This window comes from Typopeltis vanoorti, chromosome 11 (assembly GCF_054136105.1).
Source record: "Typopeltis vanoorti isolate ZY-2024b chromosome 11, IOZ_Tvanoo_1.0, whole genome shotgun sequence".
Taxonomy (NCBI): domain Eukaryota; kingdom Metazoa; phylum Arthropoda; class Arachnida; order Uropygi; family Thelyphonidae; genus Typopeltis; species Typopeltis vanoorti.
In genome coordinates this window covers 124,029,329-124,055,126 of record NC_143559.1, presented here as the reverse complement: position 1 = coordinate 124,055,126, position 25,798 = coordinate 124,029,329, and the positions used below count along the sequence as shown (strand labels likewise).

At 34.1% G+C, this 25,798-nt stretch overlaps 1 protein-coding gene across 1 annotated transcript in view; it reads left to right on the top strand.

Moving 5' to 3' along the window:
• Nf1 (neurofibromin 1) overlaps positions 1-25,798 on the top strand; it is a 1,119,557-nt gene that overhangs the window by 143,557 nt on the left and 950,202 nt on the right. The window contains exons 9-10 of the mRNA XM_090400295.1: positions 1,709-1,815; positions 11,168-11,233. Of these exons, the coding sequence (XP_090256421.1) occupies positions 1,709-1,815; positions 11,168-11,233 (173 nt within the window). The remainder of the gene's footprint in view (positions 1-1,708; positions 1,816-11,167; positions 11,234-25,798) is intronic.

Below are 25,798 nucleotides of genomic sequence, written 5' to 3'. Positions count from 1 at the left end.
TGAAGTTCACAAATTTTGTTTTTAAAATACAGTGTTTTTTTTATATAAGTTGAAGATCTTCTAGTAGAAGTAGCAAGCAATTCAGATGAGTACTTAGATAACTTATAAGTAGAACATCCATATAGTCCACAACTGGTGTTATTGGAATATCAGGTTTATGGATTTTGGGTACATCATATAATCTAGATGGATGAGCATAGAAAGTTTTAAGCTTTTTCCTTTGTTCTTCATCCCGAATGGAAGCACTATTAATAAGAGAATTAAGCCTATTTATCTGGCTACCAGTAGAATAGTCTCAAAGTAATGTTAACATTTTTCTATCATATTCTCTTTTATCATGTTCAGCAACAGGCCTTTCCTTTGTCTGCTTTAATAATGATAAAATTGTTGTTTTTCTTATGAATTCAAAGATTTAAATTCTGAAAAATAATACTTACCATTTTAATAATGATAAAATTGTTGTCATCCAAATATATTTGAATAATTCAAATATATTTGGGGGCAAATAGGAACTTATTAATTCAAGGGGCTTGTAAGTTAGAAATAAAATCAGACTGAAGACCTACAAATATGAGAGCGTTGGAAAAAATTAAGAAGGAATATGAATTGTTAGTATTTAGGAATGCATGTTGAAAGCTTTTCCACTTGGTTATTCTATAAATTAATAAGTTCCTCATTTATATTCTTCATTTAATCCTTTATCCAAGTGTAAGCAAACAAATTTTGCATCTGAAGTGACTTCAGGACTGGGCAACTCGTATATAGAGGCTATTGGCTTCGCATCGCTTGCCTTAGTATCCCATTATTATTCTCTTACTAAAGGTCAAAACCAGGTCTTAGAGAAGTGTCGTAGCAAATCGAAATATAAAATCTTGACAGTATTGAACTCCTGACAGATAATATAATAATATGGAAGAAAATTTTCTGTAGGTATTTAATGATAATCTTATTGCATAATATTATGGTGTCACATTCATTCCTTCTTTGAGGAATGCATGTGACACCATAATATCACATACATTCCTTCTTTGAGGAATGTATGTGACACCATAATATTATGCAATAAGATTATCATTAAATACCTACAGAAAATTTTCTTCCATATTATTATATTATCTGTCAGGAGTTCAATACTGTCAAGATTTTATATTTCGATTTGCTAAGACGCTTCTTTGAGGGTATATATCAAGCATTTGATGAGATCTAATTTACAGTTAAAATATCACTAAATATTGTAGTAAAAGTGTCGAACTTATGTGAAAATTAAATAGATTTATGACATTGAATTTTCACTCTTCACTGTGGACCTGGCTGATTTATGTTTCTGATTTCTCATGCTACAGTAATGGTGCAGTACAAACAGCTCCTTACTCTTTGAAATAAATAGCAATTTTGGACTGTGTTAGCCTAACTTAAAACTTAAATGTTTCATCATTGTTGGGTATAATTTTTTTAGTCATTTAATATATTATATTATGATACTATTTCTTATTAAGCATCCATACTGAGGATCTCTCTTTTTTTTCCCGAGTCAAATAAAATGGTGCCTGTGAATATCACATTCACTTAAGATCAGGTCTTATATGAAAGATGTTTTTTAATACCTTGTGAAATAAGCACTACAATCAGTTTCTTTTCTTTTAGCTTTGCTTCTGTATAACAACTGTAATTGCTCTGCTAGATTAATTCTTTTATTCATTTATTTCAGATTGCTGTGATCGACTGTTTGATCTTCTAGATAATTTTGCTGAGAATAACAACAAAAGACGTGCAGCTACATGGCCTCTGCAAATTATGCTCTTGGTTCTTTGTCCTGTATGTATTTTTTGTTTATGTTTACTTTAAACATAAACATAATTTATTTTAGAAATATTTCATGTTATAATAAAAAAAAATCAGTTACTTATTCACTGGGTTCCATAAATTGAGGAACAAAGAAAAATCATGGAGGGTGCTTAAGGGTCAAAGCTGTATAACTGAGAGGAAACCTCCATATAGCCTTTAAAGGAATGCAGAGAACCGACCAGAGCTTCTGACCTAATGTCCAATCCTCACCTTCTCGTGGTGCACCCTGTTGGGTATCTACTTTGATACTGAACAAACGAGGATGGGCTGGCAATTTGGGATTTAGCCAACCAAATTGTATTCTTATTGGTTAAACCAAAATAAAAAAATGATGGTACAGCATGACAAAATTTCATGCCGGCTGGGGTGTCGCCTGGTTAAACAAGGCCCCCGTTGTTTTCGCCAGGGCAAACAGCGAAAAGTCAGCTACTGTAACAAATCTGAAAACAAACCCCAATTCAACATCACCAGAGTTAAAGATCGGTACTATCAATGTAAGAAGCCTGAATGACAAAGAAATGGAGCTAGCTGAGGAATTAGATAAGTACCAGATCGACATAATAGGGGTGACTGAAACAAAAAAGACCAAAACCGGTGAGATCTTTCTGAGCAATAAATACAAAATGTTATATTCAGGAAATGACAATCAAGGAAAAGAAGGAGTAGCCATAGTATTCAACACAAAATACGAGGCTAATCTTTTTGAATGGCAGTCAGTCTCAAGTAGAGTAATGTAGGCAGATATGAGAATGGGGAACTGGACAATGAGACTTATTTGTGCCTATGGTCCCACAGAAGGTTCTACTAAGGTAGAAGTGGAGGAATTTTTTGACGCTGTAGAAAAAGCAACTGACACAATGAAAAAGGAAAAGTTGGTCCTTGTTGGGGATCTAAATAGCAGAGTAGGAAATGATTGTGAGACATACAAAAATATTTTGGGAAAATTTGGAGAAAAGAGCAAAGCTAATAATAATGGCAAATATCTGTTGGATTTCTGCTCAGGACATGGACTGGTTATTACTAACACCATGTTCCAACATAAAAATGTGCACAAATTCACATGGAGAGAAGAGGCAAGGAATAAGAAAAGTCTCATTGACTATGTTATTGTTGATAGTGATGTTTTCTCCTTGGCGCAGGACACCAGAGTGTACAGAGGATTTGAAATTGGAAGTGATCACTATTTAGTCTTGAGCAGGATAAAATCGAATTTCATATTGAAAAGAATAACATGTAAGAAAGTTTTAAAGCGAATAAAAGTTGAGCAGCTCTCAGATGTGAACAGTAGACTAAAATACAGAAAGATTATTGAAAAGAAAATGAAAGAGTTTGAGAACAGGAATCAAACCTTGGAGATTCAGTGGCAAACTCTGAAGAAAACATTGATTGATTCTGCCAGAGAGGCATGTGGTGAGGTTATGTGCAATGATAAAAAAATCAGAACTTCCTGGTGGACACAGGAAGTTAAAGAGGCAGTGAAGGAAAAGAAGAAAGCATATCAAAAGTTCCTGGCAAATAAGTCAGCTTTGTCTCTTACAGAATACAGAGACAAATGTAAGAAATTTCTGCAACCCACAAATCTTCAACCTGTTCTCATAAAGTTCATTCCATTCACCCGCTATCATCTTTGTCACTTGCGTCTGGATCCTCTCCACCTCCTCCCCATCAAGAAGAAATCTGGGCACAGTAGTCAAGATGAGGTCTTATCAAGGCTCGGTACAGAGGTACAATAACTTTCTTGTCTCTGCTCGTCAAAGTATTTTTCAACAACCAAGTGAGTTGATGAGCTGATTTAGCCACTTTTGCAATGTGCCCCCCTAAATTTCATCTCCCTATCCACCAACACTCCCAAGTCTCTGGCCTCATTAATCTCCTGGAGTACAGTCCCACCAATGTGGTATACTGCTGCTAATCTTTTCACCCCAAAATGCATAACCTTACATTTTGTCACATTAAATTGACATATTTGGAAAGCAACAATCTTCTCTCCAGTACACAATGTGGTTTCGTAGACATCGATCAACTTTAAGACCATTTGGTTCGTTTAGAAACTTGTATACGAGATGCATTTCTGAAGCAAGAACATCTTGTCTCAGTTTTTTTTTGACATGGAAAAAGCTTATGATACAGCCTGGAGATATGGCATATTAAAAGACCTCTATAGCCTAGATCTCAAAGGACACACCTCCCTATATTTATTAAAAACTTCCTGTCCAGGCAAACTTTCCAAGTCAGAGTGGGAAATACGCTATCTCGACCATATCATCAAGAACAGAGTGTTACCCAAGGCTCTGTCTTAAGTGTGACCCTTTTTGCTATTAAAATTAACTCAATCATTGAACAGCTTCCTCCCACTGTAAGCAATGCTCTATATGTTGATGACTTCACAATTTACTGTCACTGACGTAACATGAGGGTAATTGAAAGACAACTTTAGCAAGTTGTCTTTCAATTACTCTCTCTGTGTGCTCTTAATAATGGATTTAGGTTTTCAACAGAAAGAAGTGTCTGTGTACACTTCTGTTGAAAACACACTCATCACCCAGATCCTGAACTAAGAAAGGGACATACTGTTATTCCAGTAGCTGCAAAAACCAAGTTCTTGGGACTCATCTTTGACAGAAAACTTACATTTCTAGTATACATTTGTCAACTAAGAGAAAAGCGCAAAAGAACTTTGAACCACCTTTGCACTCTATCCTCTACTGAGTGGGGGTACTGATTGAGCTTCATTGCTGCATCTTTATCGTGCACTTATACGTTCAAAGTTTGGATTATGGGTCCCAAGTCTGTGGTTCTGCAAGACAGAGTAACCTGCAATAGCTGGATTCCATGCATCATCGGGGTATACGGATAGCTACTGGTGCCTTTTGCACATCACCCACTCAAAGTCTCTATATTGAAGCAAATGAACTGGTTCTATCACTTCAACAGAAATGGTTATCTCTTAATTATACCCGAAAAATAAAATCTCTCCCAGATCAACCTACATGGAATAGTATCTTCTCTCTGCATTGGGAAGCTCAATATCACACACATCAAACTACTATACATCCTTTTGCTATGCATGTTAAAGAAATTGTGCAAGCTGTTAGTATAAATGTTGACAACATTAGCTACACTAAACATAACAGCATTTCTCCATGGCAGGTTTGCACACCATCCTGCAACCTCTCGCTTTGTCATCTACAGAAATCTTATGCCCCATCATCCATTTATCTGCAATCGTTTAATGGACACAGAGTAGCACAAGCTGATTTCTTACCCATCTATACTGATAGTTCAAGAACTAATACCTCTATTGGCTGTGCTGTTGTGTTTCCTGACATTATCTCAAATAAGATCCCACCAGACTGCAGTAATTATACAGCAGAGTTACATGCCATTCAGCTTGCACTTGTGCATATAAAAGAAAACTGCTACCAAAAGTGCATAATTTATACAGACTCATTGAGCTCTTTACAGATTATCTCCTCTCCTATGTATAATCCACATCCAGTACTTTATGAGGTGCTACACCTGTTTCACAAAATGAAAATCCTTAATTTTGATGTTCAGTTCTGCAGGATTCCCAGCCACATCAGAAAAGGAAATGAGGCTGCAGATGCAGCTGCTAAATCAGATCATACCTTCTCCACATACTGTTTGACAGTTCCATATACAGACTACAGACAGCTGACAAGATCAAAGCTAATTGCTCAGTGGGAGTCAACATGGCAAGAAGCATTAACAAATTATATAACATTAAACCTGAAATTAAACACTGGTATTCTAGGCAATGTACAAAGAGAAGGGAGGAGGTTGTTCTTGCTAGGCTTTGCATAGGTCACAGTCACCTTATGCATTCTCATTTACTGAGAGCTGATGACCCCCCCACATGTGAAAAATGCAACACACATCTCACTATTCATCATATTCTGGTAGATTGTCAAAAATTTACACGAAATAGGAATGAAATTTTCACCTATCTAACCAAGCCGTATATACTCAGGGAAATGCTAGCAGACTCAGGTAAATTGCATGATGTTTTTAATTTTTTAGAAAGAATTAATTTGTACAAACACATTTTGACTATAAATTTGTTTATATGTAAACACTGTTTTGCTTAACTTAATTTTTATACATACATATTATTCATTAGATTAAATCTGACCAATTATGTATTATCGTTGGCCTTGATCTTGTATATTTGTATCACCCTGCTGTAATTTTGTTAATATGTAAATACCATAATGCTAAACTTAAATTTTATGCATATATGCTGTATAATAATTCCTTTGACTCTTTAAGTATAATAATGTTTGTTGTAATCTTACTATATGTAGATACTGCTTTCCTTGAAAGCAGTACACTTGTTTTGTATATACATATGTTAACCTGTACTGTTATCTATTTATGTACTGCTGAAACCTTTTGCAGTAATTTTGTTTATATGTAGATACTGCATTGCTTAACATAAATTTTGTGTATGCATCTTATTTACTACTTTATTTTTCGAATAATCATGTAGTGCTGTAGGACACCTTGTCTATTTGTGTACTTCTAGTAATTCTGTTTATATGTATTACTAAATTCAATTTATACTACATTGCTAAATTTAATTTTCATCCATGCATATTATATAATAATCCCTTTTTGCCTATTTTTGTACTGCTATAAAAGCATCTATTATAATTTTACATATATGTAGATACTGTATTCCTTGGCTTACTGTTTCGTATTTTGTGTATTAACTTATATTGTTAACTATTTTTGCACTACTGTAATAACCTCTGACCTTGTGTGTTGCTGTGCCCTCTGCAGCAGTTCTGTTTTATATAGATGCTGCTTTGTGGAACTAGATTCTTGTACAGATATATTGTTTACAATTTTCTGTAAATGCTAATGTTGTAACCTTTAGTATAACACAGTATGACCTTTGTAGTTTTTGTGTCAAATAAACTATAAACCAACCAACCATAATTCCTCACCTCTTTCATTCAAGTGCTTTGATTTTGTTGTTCCCTTTAGGTCATCCTTGCATTCTTATCTTGCATTCCTTTGTGATTTATCTCATTCTGATCCTGGTGTCTTGTTTTTGTTTCCCTGACTGGCCACACTCTTCTCCCCTTATCCAAAATTTACCCAGCTTCACATTGCCACTCTCCTTTAAATGCAGACCATCTGTAACAAAGAGCTCTCTCCTTCCTTTGGATTTATCACAGACATTCACATGCTGAGGTCCTCTCCTTCTGTACACTCTAGTGTCATGCTATTCATTATCACTGTTTCTTCTCATCTCCCTAGGTATCATACCTTGACAGCACATTCATAATTCTTCCTCTCACACTCCTCCAGTTCACCGTTTCTGGCAACACTCACAAATCTCACATTACTTCATTCACATTTCCTCACAAATCATTTGTTACTATTTACACTCATTTCTTCTTCGCTTCCTCTCTTCTCCACAACCTTAGTCACTCTTCCTCTCAAACATAATTTTAACAACTCAATTTTCATATCTTTCACCACATATTCCCCATACAGCACTACACTATTTTTCACCAATCCACTGGAATCATTCATCTTTGACTCCTCTACCACTATCCTTCTTACACTTCCTACACCAGCATTCTCTAAATGTCTTATCTCACGTTGCATATGCCTCAGTTTGTTCTTCTACCTTACTAATTGTTTTCTCCAATATCCTCACTCATGTTCATATCATTCATATTAGCTTCTTGATCATTCTGTCTTTGTTCTTCTTCTGCAGTTCTATTATCTTTTGCATCTCCACCTGTCTTACCACTCTTTGCTGTGTCATTACTGCATTCATACCAATCTCACTATTTTTGACTTTCACTATTCCTCTATCACTTATGCCATTCACGCTACCATTGATTTCTTCTTTCACCAGATCGCTCACCTGCTTTTTCATAACTTTTTTACTGTTCACTTGCTGCTCATTCAATTTTTTACTTTTCTATTATTATTATTATTATTTTACCTTATTTGGTCAGAAAGACCTGGATTCGATTCCTGCCCATGATGTAAGGAACCTTTGTCTGGTTTCTTTCAACTAAAGATGAATTAGCTGGTCTCATACAAAGGTAGAGGGTTCCTCCCTCTGGAAAATTTTTCATCCCTCAGACCGACCCCATGAACACATGCTGCGAGTCAAAAAATACACCCCCCACCTGAGTAGCAGGCCCGGCGACAGGCCGGTGGGATTTGTACTAACAAAAGTCGCATCAATTGTAACACATGGTCCGGGTTAGAAGCGGGATAAGCATGCAGAGGAAGAAGATTATTATTTTACCTTATGGATAAGAAATGCAACATAAGCTGCTATCTAACCATATTTTCATAACTTCAACTTAAATTCTTGTGAAACTGTATATTATGCAGTGTTTCTTTCTATACGAGAAAGAATCTCTTGCTCCCATTTTTCATTCCATATATATTTTCTTTCTTGCATCGTGAGATCGCCAGAATTTTCCATAATTATAAAATTATGTGTACCACGGTAAAAATTATTCATTCTGCTCATATTTTTTCTTATGATATGTAAGATGAAATATTTGTACCATAAACAGTTTTTACTGTAATACACATGTGTGATTTTATAAAAATGTCTTTAATTTACAATTCTAAGAGAACAGTACTTATGCCAGCAGTACATTGTTTATATCTCTGTAAAGACTGTTCCAATTTTGTTATCTCTTTATAGAGACTGTTTTTTACACCCAGTGTTAAGTAAATTTTGCAAGAGTTCAATCAGATTGACTTTTAATCATTGTTCCAAGGCCTTCTGAATAAAATTATGCTTTGAGATCTCTATATCCTTAGCAGATAAATTCATACAGAAAATGAATAAAGAAATGATTGATTCAAGATCAAATTTAAAAAAATATAGGTATGCTAATGAAAAACTAAAAACTATATATACGTGGTAAATATAATTAATAACTATAAACACTATTTGGATCCAAGGCCTTCTGAATAAAATTATACTTTGAGATCTCTATATCCTTAGTGTGTCAATTCATTCTCTGGTGAATTTACCCACTAAGTTCTTTATCAGGGCCTGATAAAGAACTGACTTTATATAGAAATTTCATTCATCCTTACTATTACAGTATAAATATTCTTATCTCGGGTAGTTTTATTATGAGATGCACAAATTCATTATAAGAGAAAAACAGTTTCCAAATTTGTTATTGTCACTTTACAGTTTTAGATTTATCTAATTCCATCACTTATTCTAAGAAAATAATTTATATCACTAGTGTCCTTGAGACAAAACACAAAACTTTCCATTTTACGTTTCTTAGAAATAGAATGTCTTTTTAATATCTCCTTTTATCATAGGACTTTCCATTTTCTATTGATTTTTTGTTTTTCACATTTCTATATATATGTTGCTCCCACCTACAAAAGGCTATTTGTAAATCTATAGTACCTTTTGTACCATGGGTGGGCTGTGGATTTTTTTTATTTTTTATTTTTATCGATTATATATATTTGTATTTTTAATTAATTTTTTGCATAATCCAGAAACCCTGCTCTAGAGACCAAATGTGGAACTTTTTTCAAGCCACTTTAGGCCTCCAATTAGTGAGGTGATGGTTTCACATCGAGCGATGATATTCATCTCCCACTTAAAGACATTCGCAAACATCCATGACCACAGTGGGATTCAAACCTTCTGCCTGTTGGTTGGAGAGTGGCTATGCTAACCACTTGGCCAACCAGGTTGGCTAAAAACTGTCACCACCTTGTTGATAGTCTCACTTTTCCGGTCTAAGGATTCATCTTTCTAAGATTCCCTTTTCAGAATCCTCTATTAACATATTCCAACTGTCATATTTTTCAAAAATTTCCTAAAAACAAAATTGTCAGGTCTACATTCTCCCACTTCCATTCTTTCTTCTTGTTTCCTCTGTTACCCAGGTATCAAACACTTTCTCTGTCACCCATGAACCTCCTTGGTGAGCATGCAGACTTGTTCGACTAAGTGGCATGCAAGAAGTTAGTAATGGCTCATACGTTATTGCTGTTAGCGAAAAGAGAATGTCTTTATGATAAATGATTGATATTACAGTGCATTAAAGAGTTGTTAAAACAGAATTACAATCTAGAACCATTGGAATTATTACAACTAACGGAGTCTGGTAAGTACGATAAGTCTCATATGCTTGACATTTTTTTTAAATTTCTTGTTGGGCACTTTTCAAGTGCCGATCATACATGGTTATGAAACTTAAACTAATACAATTCTAATATACAAGAGCAAATTGTAAAAAGATTCATGATTATAAATTATGATTATTTTTACATCATCATTGAATATCTATCCAGTTAGGAAAGCTGGTATTCATACCACCTGTGTTAGTTCTTTTCCTCTTCCTTGAGACTGACTAATAAAGACTAATGTTCACCACTTGTGCCTGCTTCCCCTCTGTAGTTACCAGTTATAAAGCTGACTGACTTTGAAGGTTTCAGGTTATTTTTGATTTAAACAGTATGGACTTTGCATGAATTTAGTTTATTATGAAGATTTGTAAGTGATATTAAGCTAATATAACAATTGGAAATTTAAACACTAAATTTGGATTTAATTTTTTTTTTTTTTAATATCATTCCTTATAATTATTATGTTTATATAGTTATGCTGTTATGTCTCCCATTATTGTTTACATTCGTATTTTTCCAAGTTGTACTACTTTTTTGCGCTTTATATACAGGAACTGTACATAATGCGCAAAAAAGTACAACTTTCAGTCCTTCGAGTTCTGTCTCCAATGTATAATTTCCTGTCATTTTCTTCACTATATTTCTTGCAATTTCTTTTGTTATGTTTCCCATGGTTGTTTTATTAATTTCCCTGGTTTCTTTTATTCTATTTTCTGCATTTTTTTTTTCCTCCTACAAATTTTTCTGTTCTATTTCCTACTATATCCATTGTTTCATGGAAATGGAGCAGGGAAGGTATCAGTATTTTTTCCCTTAAATTCACTAACAAACTGTCCATTGTTCCTATGAACATGTCATAGCCACATGTCTACTGCATCATGTATGTTTTTACAAGTAAGTGACTTCTTTATTCATATTTGTGTAAGGTGATGAATATCATCATCATCATCATCAAATTCCTGACATGTACCCTCAAGGGGTGTACAGGATATGATAGTACTTCATGAAAAATTTACCTCATTTAATAAAATCAATATTAAATTTTAAATATTGGATCGAATGATGTAATTAGCAATAATGTCCTAGTTTAGTTGTAATGGGAGCAGAAAAAAAAAGTGTCATTACATTTTCTGTTTCCTTTAACTAGAAAATCCTTGAGGAAATTGTAAATGCAGATTCAGGGGCACCATTTTCACCTAGACATTACAGAAAGGTAAGTTGTATTGTGTGTGTGTGTGTGTGTGTGTGTGTGTGTGAGAGAGAGAGAGAGAGAGAGAGAAATATGTGATACCTTGCATGATGAGAATGGAAAGTACTTAATCTGGATAAAAAAATCTCAGATAAATATTAAGATAAACATTGATTAAGCACACCACTTTTTTACTTTAAATTCCCATGAGCTTTGCCACTTTAGATGTCTATTAAGGAGGATGGTGGCACTTAGCAGTGAAATTCATCTAATGAACACTGAGGTAGATCAGATAATTGACTTAACCAGAGACTTCAACTTAGTGCGCCTTAGTGTTCTATTAGAAGTAGTAATTGCAGTAATATGGAGATTCACTAATTCCTCATTATTATTGAATAAAATAATAAATGAAATCAGTTTAATCACTAAAGCTTTCAGATATGGTTACATATTAGTATAAAATATAGTAACATCATCAGGAAAATGCTATAACATGAATAAAGTTACAGTAATAAAAGATCTTTTATTACATCTCCATTGTAATAAGCATGTAATGTTACAGTAACTTCTTTATTATATTAGGTTTATAAAATTAAATTTATCACCAAAATGTTCACTAAGTCTTCATTATTTGCCAGGGTTATTTTAAAATTGTGAGAGCTAAAGTATTAGTTAAATTAATGAATTTGCTTTGTAAAGTAAAAGTTTGTTTATCATCAAAAGTAAATCTAATGAGTTACAGCAATAGAGAGAGAGAGAGAGAGATTGTAAAGTATATTGCATTACTTAGATTCCTTTATTTATGCATTTATTCTGTTTGGTATTGGATACATGCCTATTTAAGTAACATTCAATATTGTTTTTACTGTGGATGTTTTTCATTTACATAGAAGATGTAAATAAAAGAGAGAGAGAGCGACAAACTGTGCAACTTGATTTCTAACATAATTATTCCCCTCCCATCCATTTCAAAATTTACAAATGAATGTATTCAAACCAAAATATTTTTGGTTTGAATACATTCATACTAAAATAAACTCTGTAGTTTATTTAGTATGGACTAAAATGTAATTGACATCATCTCTGAAACAGAGCAGATAATCATTCCATTCAAAAACATATATACACATATTTTTGTTGACCCTACACACATCAAAGGTCACAAGACCTATAACACTACAGTGTCATGTGTGCACTGATTAAGAAGAAAAGTTTAGCCTATTGATATATTTCTTAAAGAGTGGGAGGTCTTACAGTATGAGGGAGGTTGTTCCAAAGAATAGAGGTGGAGAATGAAGGAAGCTGATGAGAAGTTGGTTCAGTGTGCTTGAAGCTGGACAATGTATGGGTGTTGGCCAGTGGCTTCTCTAGTTCTTCTGTGGTTAGAAGAAAGTGGAGGAATGTTAGCAGCTAATTCAGAGGAGCAGCATGCCTATGAAAGTACCTATAGAAAAGGCACAGAGCAGAAACAAAGTGCCTATAATAAAGTGACTGAATGGAGTCTGTGAGTGAAGGATTGTCTATTAAGCAGATTGCTCTCTTCTGGCTATCATCAAGATTTCTTAGAGAGGTCATAGATGCTCCACCTCAAATGTGAGAACAGTACTCCAAAGTTGGATGGATCTGAGACTTATAGGGTGTTAGGAGTTGAGACGAAGAGAAGGGAACAGAAAAGGACACCAAGCTTTTTTAGAGGCTAAGGAAAGTATGTGAGTAATATAAACTGAATGTGACAGTCAACCCAAGAAGAGAAAGTTGATCCCGAGAGGAAACTGGAACATTATCAAAAATGAGAGGAGATGAGGTAGGATTTTTCTTGTGGGTAATAAGTCAGGATTGAGGTTTTTTTGGCATTGATTACCAAGTTGTCTTTACCCCATTTCAGGATTCTAAGGTCAGTGTTAAATCACTGATTATGAAAGAACTTGAGGTATCTAACATTAAGGTACTGCAGGGTTTATTGAATGATAAAAAGGAGTGAAGAGTACTGTCATCAACAAGGCTGTGAATAGGATTTGAAGTCGGAGAAAGGAAGTCATTGATGTAAAGGAGGAAGAGTGTGGGTGAGAGCACAGAACCCCTGAGGCACTCTAGCATTAGGGAAATCTGATGAGAGGAAGAGCCTCTTTGCCACGACACACAATGAACGACCAGTGAGAAAGCAGGCAATCCAATCGCAGAGTGTAGAGGGGAGGCCAAAGTCTTGCTATTTTTTCTGAAATTCCTTTAACATATCGAATACAAATTCTGGTAACTTCTCCTTGATGTGTTAAGATGACCGCCATTATCAGAGCTACCATTGTTTTTAATGGTTATAATACAATAACTATTAATAAAATAATCAATAATTATAGCAATCATCTTAACCTGTCTCAAGAAGAAGTTATCAGAATTTGTATTCCATATGTTAAAGAACTTTCAGAACAAACAGCAAGACTACTTTGGCCTCCCCTTTACACTCAGATTGGATTGCCTGCTTTCTCAATGGCCAAATATCCTCCAGTTTTTTATCCTGGAGTTTACAGAATCTCCTGCGCTTACAGCTTATGTTATTGGACAGACTGGTCATTCTTCAGAAATTCATCTGTAAGAACATCAGGAATATATTTCACTTAAAGAAACCAATAAATTTAGTTTAGCATGCTACAAAATACAGGGATTCTTTGGAACAAGACCAAAAAGTATTGCATAAAAGTTTTCTTCTGGGAAGATTGTACAAAGAAAGCTGTGAATCACGTTCACAATCCCCACCTTAACAAAAATGATTGCCTTAAACTTTCTCAATTTTGGGAAGTTATGTTGATAGCCTGTGTAGCTCAGTCGATGTGCCGTTTGCACACCACGGTGCTTGGCTGCATGAAGGAAGACTTGGTTTCGAGTCTAGTCGGCGACTAGAGGAAATTTTTCTAAGCCTTTTTTCGACTGGTTCCCGAGTTAGTCGATCTCTGGCACGGGCAAGCGGGTTTTTTCTCCCAGAAACTCAAGTTTTTCGTCCCGTAAATTCAAGAAAATCGACTGTAGAACCCACATTATTTCAGACGTTAAATATATTGTGTTAGGGTTAGGGACCACGAGATGGCGGCACATTTGAGCTGTCTCTCTTCACTGTGTACCGCTTAATTAGTGATAGCCTTGGGCCATCTAACTCTGATTGGTACCAGTGGAGATTGAACTGCCCACTCAGTCTCCAAAAGTTAGATAGGGCTGAATGGCCTTGCCTACTCCTGTATACGGGAATAAAAAGGCGTTAGCTGATTTTTTTTTTTTTTTTTTTTTTATGTTGACTGATACTCCCATTCATGTGTTCCATAAATTGTAATTAATTATTTTATATTTAAAAAATTTTATAACTAATTTATTTTATTGTAATTTATTTTTGGATATCTATTAATACAGATTGATGGAGCTATTCTCTTTCAGCTGATATATATAATATCACGTACTTTCAGTTGAATTGATTCTCTTTTTGGTGATTGTTTTCCTATAATTGTGTTAATAATGGCTATGAAACATAGTGAAAATTCTACAAATTAAAAATAATTAAATTAATGCAAGTGTTTCCGTTATTAATCAGTTATAATGAATTCTTCCACTTATGCCCCGATTTTTAGATCAGTAATTACAGATAAGACACATTAATTGAAATACTTTTCTCTTTAAATTAATTGGACTATCACCCTTGAGGATATCTTTCATCTTCCTAAAACCACTCAACCTAGTTTTTTTCTTCTAGTCACCTATCTTTGATTTTTACCATTTGTCCCAGATAGATCTACTTTCTCTATTTCTTAATCTTCGAGTATAATTCTTTTTGGTGTTAAATTGTCATTCATCATTAATTTGTTTAGTTTTATCTTAAACTTAATTTGACTGGATTCAAGTTAATTCCTTTAATTTTAAAAACCTTTAATTTTATTTCTAGATCTTGTGCACCCTCCTAATCAGCAATGCAGATGAGTTTAGATTACTTCTGTTAATTTTAACTCCTCTGTTCTTATAATTAAGTTAATGAAACTTTTCTCTAAGGCAGATGCAAAAAGTTTTGTAGATATATCTTGTGTCTTATTCCCTGTTTATTGGAAATTTATTTACAGTAGACTCTCGACTATCTGGCCTGATGTGGTGGAAGGGCAGGCCGGATAACACAAAAGTGGATAGGCTGGAGTTCTAGGCCTACCTTCTCACACAAATGTGAAAAGGTAGGCCTAAGATGAGAGTCAAAACTTACAGTTTTTAGTTTTTGAGAAAGTCCTTGATAGATGACTGCTTCACTTCACCCTTTTAGCCCTCTTCCGCAATGCAATGTCCCTCCACTTACGCAAGCAGATGATATCAGCTGGCATCGCTTCCTCCTGCTCACTAATGTACTGCAGTGCTGCCTCAATCATCTTGAACCCTTCCGAATGTGGGATGAGATTTTTCCTGTCATCTAAGGATGCCGCCTCTTCTTCTTCCCCCCTGTGTCACCATTTCCACAATATCATTGTCAGTTATTTCATCAACTTCGTCGTTTGACATCCATTCTGTAATGTCCTCTGCATTGACATCGTTACAGCTCGGTACATTTTTGAGCAGCGAAACAAGTTTATCGTTTTCATCTGCCACTTGTGTTTCACACACTGGTTCAAGGTTGAAATGTCCACTTCATGGTCCAAAAGAATTTTCCAAGACTTTACAAGTGATATGTTTTAAATCTCTTTACTAACAATTTACTAACGTAACCAGGAACAGTGGCAAACGTATTCTGCACTTGTGGACATCCGATACACAACTGACGAAACGGGGAAATCCGCACTTTGCATGTCTCAACTTGTGTTATGCACACGGAACGTAGGATTGTAGCAGACATCCGCTTGCAACGCCTTGGCAAAGTAAATTACAGTACATATTCCTCATTTTATCACAGAGAATTACTGTATTATTATAATTCTCTGTGCTAAAATCCAGGCTCCAGATAGTACAGAGGCCGGAATAGTCGAGAGTCTACTGTATTTCTTTATGAAGTTTAATGACCGAGGCAGGATGAAGTGTGTATATATATATATATATATATTAATTTTTCTATGTGTCTTCTGTGCCTTGTTTGAATAGTGATTTTAGGATTAGTGGCTGAGATTTTAATGGAATCAAATGTTTTTTTCAAAGTCCATGAAGGCCATTCATAGAGGATTATTATATATTTGGTTGTCTTTTCTGTAATTTGGTATGTATATAGATGTGATTAATGACAGTAATTTTTCCTAAATCCTGTTTACTCTTGTGATTGTATATATTCTGCTATTTATTACTTTTTTAAAAAGTTTATATATTGGCAATAATAAACTAACGGATATGTAATTTTTGATATTTTCCTTTTCACTTTTTTTTATTTATTTATTCAAAATAATTATTAATGTTTCATTCCATGCATCTAGTTTTTTTTTTTTTTTTTTTTTTTTTTTTTTTTTTTTTTTTTTTTTTTTTGAATATGTGAGCTTTATCAGGTTATCCACAAATCTTTCCTCTTTTAATTTCAACAATTTCACTTGAAATCGATCTTCTCCACATGCACTTCCTTGCCTCATTGCTTTCAAGGCAGTTTTAATCTTTTCTCTCGTAACTTTTGCCACATCCAGTTCATAACTGTTCAAGTTGACTGCCATCAGATTTCTTTCTTTTTCACTGTAAATTCTTTATAATTTTTATGATTATTTCATTTCTGCTATTTTCTTGGTCATGTTTGGTGCATCTCTTCTCATTATTTTCATATTTAAATTAAAAAAAAAAAATTTTTCCCCCCCCAAATATTAAAAGATTGGATTTTATGTGTCATTCTTTGTCTGATTATTTTTTTTCATGTTTCTTAGTTCTATTGAATTTTTTTATAGTAGCATTTGTTTTTTTTTCCTGCATATTTTTAGTGAGTCCAAAACTTATTTCATAAGTTTTTTTTTTTTTTTTTTTCATTTCTTGCATGAGAAATAATTTTAAATTTTTTCATGAGTTATTCTAATTGTAGTATTTCTTAGTGTTTGATTAATTTCATTTTGGTCTTCTTCTCCCTCTTTATCTTTTGATATTGTTATTTGAAGGTTCTCTTTCAAAGCAGATTTATATTTGCTTGTTTACTAATTTTAAATTTTCTAGATTTATTGCATTGGACTTTTGTTTAATTCATTATTTCTTTCTCATTGTTTATTAATTTTAAATCTTGCCATTCTGTGATCGCTTACTGTAGTAAAATTGTTTATAACACTTATGTTATTTACGTCTTCTGCTTGCTATTATAAAATATTTCAATACAGGTCTACCCATTAGGACTAGACCTTTTATGATATTTCTTTTCTTTTCTTTTTTTTTTTTTTAATTAAAAAATAAGTTTTTGAATTGTTTTCTTCATTTTTTTTTTCATTTAAGTTACCCATGACAATTATATAAAATCCTTTGCTGTAATTGAAGGCATTTTATTTTATTATTATGTGATTCCCATTCACAAATGAATGGGATGTTCTCCCATTTAATTCTGTGTGAAGGAATGTCATTGGCATTGTCTGCCAGTCCTGACTTGCTATATAGATAATTGTTGACATAAAGGGTCAAAGCTGTATAACTGAGAGGAGACCTACACATAGCCTTTAAAGGAATGCGGAGAACTGCGAGGATGGGCTGGCAATTTGGGATTTAGCCAACGAAATTGTATTCTTATTGGTTAAACCAAAATACAAAATGATGTTACAACATGACAAAATTTCATGCCGGCTGGGGTGTTGCCCGGTTAAACAAGGCCCCCGTTGTTTTCGCCACGGAACCAGGGCTTCGAAAAGTCAGCTACTGTAACAAATCTGAAAACACACCACACTCAACATCACCAGAGTTAAAGATCAGTACTATCGACATAAGAAGCCTGCATGGCAAAGAAATGGCGCTAGCAGAGGAATTAGATAAGTACCAGATCGACATAATAGGGGTGACTGAAACAAAAAAGACAAAAACTGGTGAGATCTTTCTGAGCAATAAATACAAAATGTTATATTCTGGCAATGACAATCAACGAAAAGAAGGAGTAGCCATAGTATTCAACACAAAATACGAGGCTCATCTTCTTGAACGGCAGGCAGTGTCAAGTAGAGTGATTTGGGCAAATATGAGAATGGGGAACTGGACAATGAGACTTATTTGTGCCTATGGTCTCACAGAAGGTTCTACTAAAGCAGAAGTGGAGGAATTTTTTGAGGCTCTAGAGAAAGCTACTGACACAATGAAAAAGGAAAAGTTGGTCCTTGTTGGGAATCTAAATAGCAGAGTAGGAAGTGATTGTCAGACATACAAAAATGTTTTGGGAAAATTTGGGGAAAAGAGCAAAGCTAATAATAATGGCAAATACCTGTTGGATTTCTGCTCAGGACATGGACTGGTTATTGTTCCATGTTCCAACATAAAAATGTGCACAAATTCACATGGAGAGAAGAGGCAAGGAATAAGAAAAGTATCATTGACTATGTTATTGTTGATAGTGATATTTTCTCCTTAGTGCAGGACACCAGAGTGTACAGAGAATTTGAAATTGCAAGTGATCACTATTTAGTCTTGAGCAGGATAAAATTGAATTTCCTATTGAAAAGAATAACATGTAAGAAAGTTTTGAAGCGAATAAAAGTTGAGCAGCTCTCAGATGTGAACTGTAGACTAAAATACACAAAGATTATTGAAGGAAAAATGAAAGAGTTTGAGAACAGAAACCAAACCTTGGAGATTCAGTGGAAAGCCTTGAAGAAAACCCTGATTGATTTAGCTAGAGAGGCATGTGGTGACGTTGTCTGCAAGGATAGAAAAATTAGAACTCCATGGTGGACACAGGAAGTTAAAGAGGCAGTGAAGGAAAAGAAGAAAGCATATCAAAAGTTCCTGGCAAATAAGTCAGCTTTTACTCTTACAGAATACAGAGACAAATGTAAGAAAGCTAAACAGTGTGTAAAACTAGCTAAACAAAAGTCATGGTAGGACTTTTGCAAGAACATAGAAAATCAATGTCAAGAAGGTGGCAAAATATTCTGGAGGTTGTTAAAGAAGCTTAGGAATGGAGGAAAGAGTGCTGTAAAAGGAGTTAGAGATGATAAAGGTGAAATGAAAATGGGAGAAAAAGATATCCTTGAAGATGGAGTAAATACTTTGAAAGTTTGCTAAATGAAGCAAGCAGCGATGACAGCACAGTGATAAAAAAAAAAAAAATACTGACCAGGCATGAGTCAGGAATACATATCCATACTTGAAGTAGAAAAAGCCTTCAAAGGCTTGAAATGTGGAAAGGCAGCAGGAGTAGATGATATTCAACCAGAAATGCTGAAGTATGGTGGTATAAAAGTCTTACAGTGGCTGCACTGCATAATTCAGAATGTCTGGACAGAGGGAAGAATTCCCAATGATTGGAGTAGAGCTCTGATAGTACCTATATATAAAAAGGGAAATAAAACTGAATGCGAGAATTACAGAGGTATATCCCTATTGAGCCTGGTAAGATATATACTTGAAAACGGTTGAGAAGAATTGTGGAAGAAAAGCATGTTGAAGAACAAGCTGGATTAAAGTCAAGTAGAGGCTTTGAGGATCAGATCTTCATTTTACGACAAATGGAAAATCATGGGAATTTAACAAAGATCTGTATTTAAGTTTTGTCGATTTGGAAAAGGCATATGACAAGGTGCCAAGAGAGAAGCTCTTCAATACGCTACAGTTATATGGTGTCAATGGGGCATCATATCAAGCAATAGTTAGTCTTTATTTGAGTTGTAAGTCAGCAGTTATAATTGAAGGAAGTACAGGAAGATGGTTTAATGTTAAATCTGGTGTGAGACAAGGATGTACATTATCCCCTCTGTTATTCATTATCTATATGGATCACATTATGAAGGAAAGTGGTATTAAACCTGATATCAAAATTGGAGATGTTAATGTCAGCTCTTTGCTTTATGCGGATGATGTTATACTTCTAAATAAATCTGCTACAAGTCTGCAAGATTCTCTGACTGAATTGAATAACTGTTGTAATAGATATGGTATGAAGGTCAGCAATACAAAGACAATGAAAATAGGCAGAATCATTGAAAATGTCAACTGTGTCGTGAATGGAGAACCTGTGGAACAAGTAAAACATTTCATCTACTTAGGCAATAGCTGAAATGGCAGTAAATTAAATATGGAAATAGACAACAGAATCAACAAAGCTGGTATGGTAGGAAGTCAATTGAATAAATTCATATGGAATAAGAGAGAAATTAGTCAGAACACTAAATTAGCTGTATACAAGACAGTGTTCAAACCAGTTTTAACTTATGGATCTGAGAACTGGGTCAGAAGTAAAACACTTGACCAAAGACTAGAAACTGCAGATATGAGATTCCTGAGAAAGATTAGAGGTGTGAACAGATGGCATCAATGGCAATATCATATTAAAAACGATAATATTAGGAAAGAACTTGACATTGTCAGCATCCAGGAATGCATTAGCAGAGCTAATCTCAGGTGGTATGGTCCCTTAAACAGAATGGGCGAGGAAAGATTAGCAAAACAAGTGTTCTCTGCCAAGTTGGCAGGAAAACGACCCAGAGGACGACCAAGATTGATACCGTACAAAGTGCCTTAGACGATAGAAATATAAGATCTGGTAATGTTGGAGTCTTGACAAGTAACAGACTGATTTGGAGGAAAATTGTAGATAGGGAGTTAGTAATGATGTAAATTTTTCATGTAGTACTATCATATCCTGTGCACCCCTTGAGGGTACATGGCAGGAGTTTGATGATGATGATTTTTATATTCTTCAAGGAGACTACCGGTCTGGTCAAAGTTAACTAAGTTGCAGAAACTTGGAACTTTACACACTTCAGGATGTGCAATAGGATGAAGCTGATCTTTTGGAGAATGAATGAAATATGCCAGGTCGATGTGTAGTGTGATAGTAATATTAAAATTATATTTATAGAGAACTTTAGTCATTTTTTTTGAAGTATATTGAATATAAGGAAGTGGAAATAATTTTACTGTGATCTTGTGTGTTGTATGATCAAGAGTAGGGCTGTTTTATTGGGGTTGTAGTTATTGATTGCAAAGGGTAAAATAAGTGTTGCAAAGGCATCTAATGTTATTAGCAAGAGCTGTGTCATTTAAACAATTCAGGTTCTTTGTGCATGTGTTTAGAAGATGCCTTACTGTTAGGGTGGATGATGCGTGATTGCTTATGTAAGTAACTTCCTATGTTCTTCTTTATATCCTAAGTGGTTGATTTCTAATAACTTTCCATTCAGCTTAAACCTTAATATGTCAAATTGTTCAGAAATCCCCCCCCCCCTTCCTCCTTTCAGTAGTTGATAGCATATACAACTTCACCTACAAACTTGCCAAAACAACTATCAAAATCACCTCCTCCCTTCACAGGTAGCTCTTCCTCCTTTATTAAAAATTCTATTCAGTTAAAACCGTCATAAAAAATCAATACCTGAATGATTCAGACAGGCCAGCTTTGATGTGTTTTTTTTTTTTTTTTTTTACCAGTATCATTGACAGAGACCTTCGTTCCTATCAGATCTCACCTTTCCCTTTTGACATATCTGAATTATTCATATTCCCCATTTATTCTGGTTATTTCTCATGGAAAGAAAAAAATATATAAACAACTGGAAGTGCAGTGGATTTTTACATTGAATTTTCAGACAGTCAGGCATGAAATATAGACAGCAGTTTGACTGTGTTATTTTGATTCTGTGTCTTCTATTTGACCTTAAGTCTCAGACACATGAGATATATTTTTAGTGCACATAGACAGCCAACATATAAAAAAAAATACATTTTGGATGTTGGCTATCTCTGTCTACAGAGAAAAAAGAAACTAGCAACTGTTTATGCTTCTGAGCATAAACCTATGCTCAGAAGCATAAACTTATTATCCTTTTCTGTTTGTAGGGAACTTGCATGCATGGGTGCACGCACACTGGAAGGACCTTACTTATGCAATCATACTATCATCCATTCCAATAGTATGACATCCTCCAAACACTTGCACACTCAAGGCTATTTTTTCGAATAATGTAGCCCTGCTACTGAACTTAGACAGCTATGCAACAAGTATATTTTAAATAATGGCTACAACTCCTATAAAGCAAATAAAATACTGCAATGCCCCTCTACCTCTTCCAGCACCAACACAAGATTACAGTAACACTATTCCTCTTAGATAGCTTTACAGTACTTTTTTTTTAACCAATGGCTACAACTTCTATGTAGCAGATTAAATATTCAGAAAAGGCAGTTAAAGTTGCCTGGAAATATAATCTCCATATCATTTTCAAACCATGCATCTAACTAGCATCCTTCATTCATTCTCCTCAACTTCATCCTCTTGTACATGATGTAGTGCATTTTGTATACTCCAGGATGTGCAAAGTGTCTCTTACCTTGGACAGATTTGTAGGTCTGGTAACATCTGCCTTGAAGAACATAGCAGTCATCTGTGTGGTAAGACAGACATATCATGCTCTGCATATTCCATGCACACAGGATTAAATGTAAGAAGAAAAGATAATTATGATGTATCCTTCCCTCAACCTCAACAAATACTGCTGTATTAATTTACCAAAGGTCTGGGAAACCATCATTCTATGACCACATTTAATCTGACACTTTTCTGAATTAACTCTGTTTTTATGCAGCACCTAAATAGCATCTTGTTAGCATATTATTATTATATGGTATCTCCATGGAGCCTGGAGATTCCATGGAAATACCGTATACATCCATATTTGTAATTTTGTGTTCTGAGAATTCTGATTGGAAGTCCAGGGAAAGATTAGTAAGTTTAATTAATTTTTTAATTTCCTTTATTGTTGTTTATACTACAAAGCACAAGAGACCTGATTTGTAAGGATTGTTTGGATCTCCTCTAGGAGAATTCAATCCTGAATAAAAGACTTTATAGTTGAAGGCGAGTTAGCTGGTCTCATATAGATGATGTAGTGGTTATTTTTTATTTGTTAATTTCATGTTATTTATTCTTTACTGTAACTAGAGTTTTTATTTTTCATTTCACAGACAAATACAGTTATCAGACTTATGACATCATCTGCCATACAATTTAGTCATAGAGAATTTATTGAACTTATGTCAATCACATTGTGAAATAGTAGCAGAATGCTATAGACTTTCACAGGAATATTTGCTAATTTATTATAGTATATTTACTGGTTGTACAGAATATAAGTTTAGAAAAAAGAAGAATGAATGGAAGGAAAGAGGTAGGGAAAGTTATGGCAGAAATGTTATGTAGAATTAGGAGTGCCAAATCATCAATTTTTTATTTTATTTTTATTTATTTATTTAATTTTTTTTTTTCACTCTAGCCTCTTTATATCTTGGGATGAATGGCATTTATCAGTTTCATAATTACATAATATATTACTGTAAATTAGGGGAACCAAGGAGATAATTAGGAAAATACACAATGTGTAATGTTATTGTCAAACATAGGTTGGAAGCTGATGTTGTCAGTTGTTTTGTATTGATGGATTATGGCTTTCTGATTGCAAGAGTTTTCTATGGAGAAATTATTCACCAAGGCTATCAATTCTGATTCATTTCAGATCTGTTTTAGATTAGAGAAATCTAGAGATTTCTATGGAGAAATTATTCACCAAGGCTATCATTCAATTCGATCTATTTTAGGAATACATTTGATTTATATTATATATACAGTTAACTCTGTGGCATATTTTTCAGTGAAATTTTCACTTGAAAGTTGTTTATTTTCTTCATTAATTGTTTCTTTAACTTTCTAAGCCATCCCTGCCACTTAGCTACTTGCACTTTCCCCAAAGCCACTAACCATATCGTTCCTTCCAATTCTTTTTGTGTTATTAATTCACAATTAATTTCAGAATGCTTACAACAGCTTCTCCAAGCCAGGCCACCCACCATCTTCCCATAATGTGGAATAGGGCTTTTTTTTTTAAAATGCGCTCTCATGATCCTGGTAGATATTTCACTTTTTTAATTGGAGGAAATGCCAACTAAATTTCTGTATGTAGCAAGTTCCTCCAATGAGAAGGAAATTATGTTATAAGGATGAAAACAAAAACAAGTTTACTTAAATATAAAGAGCTAATAAGCTTCATTTCGGCGATATAAACAATATTTTAAATTAAAGGGATATAAAATCCACATTGTTTTAAATCCGAATAAGAAACTCAAAGATTGGAATCAGAGAATTTCATGCTGAATATAGTAAACTATAAAGTATTGGCGATCACTAGTGTGAGCTAATGCAAGTGACCCTAGTACGTAGTACAATATCGGACAACTCGTTGCAAAGGTGGGGAAAGTTCAGATCGCTATTCTTAGGTATTTTTCATAATGTAAAAACACATTTCCTAGGAAATGTATGCTGTTATTACATTATGGAGGGAGGTCACTACCCAGACCGGTTTCAGCCTTTTTTGAGGCTTCATCAGTGAGTAGCTAGACCATAATACCAAAGTGTATAGCGAAAAGAACTTATATACTCTGCTATATGAGTTTCCGAAGAAGGTGCAACCATTAAGTTACTTAAATATAAAGAGCTAATAAGCTTCATTTCGGCGATATAAACTATTTTAAATTAAGGGGATATAAAATCCACATTGTTTTAAAACCGAATAAGAAACTCAAAGATTGGAATCTTTGGGTTGGAAACTTAATGGTTTGGAAATGGTTTGGATTGGAAACTTAATAGTTGCACCTTCTTCGGAAACTCGTATAGCAGAGTATATAAGTTCTTTTCGCTATACACTGGTATTATCGTCTAGCTAGCCTCAAAAAAGGCTGAAACCAGTCTGGGTAGTGACCTCCCTCCATAATGTAATAACAGCATACATTTCCTAGGAAATGTGTTTTTACATTATGAAAAATACCTAAGAATAGTGATCTGAACTTTCCCCACTTTTGCAACGAGTTGTCCGATATTGTACTATGTACTAGGGTCACTTGCATTAGCTCACGCTAGTGATCGCCGATACTTTATAGTTTACTATATTCAGCATGAAACTCTCTGATTCCAATCTTTGAGTTTCTTATTCGGTTTTAAAACAATGTGGATTTTATATCCCCTTAATTTAAAAAATAAGTTTTCCCAAAGTTAGATAAAATAAGGAAAACAAAAATTTTTCAGTGAAATATATTCATGAATAGACTGCTAGTATAATCTCTCCATGAAAATATTTCACATTTAGTTGCTGTAATATTGCATAATGCACCTGTTCACTTCTTATATCATGCTGAGTCCATTAGCTCGACTGGTTTTAACTTTTTTTGAGGCTCATCATTGGAAAAGTTTGCTCAATGACAGAAACCATATAAAATAAAATAAAAATAGTTTAATACATAATATATTATGTATTAAAAATAGTTTATTATATAATATATTACTGTAGATTACAGATACTTATATCATGTGCTTTTATTGTGAAGGAAATTTACACTAAAATTTGTATTCTTGTTAGTAATTTTAATCATTTTTAATCTTGTTAAAGCGTATTTTTTCATTATTCTTCTCTGGATTTCAATACCAAAATCAGTTCATTAATCTCC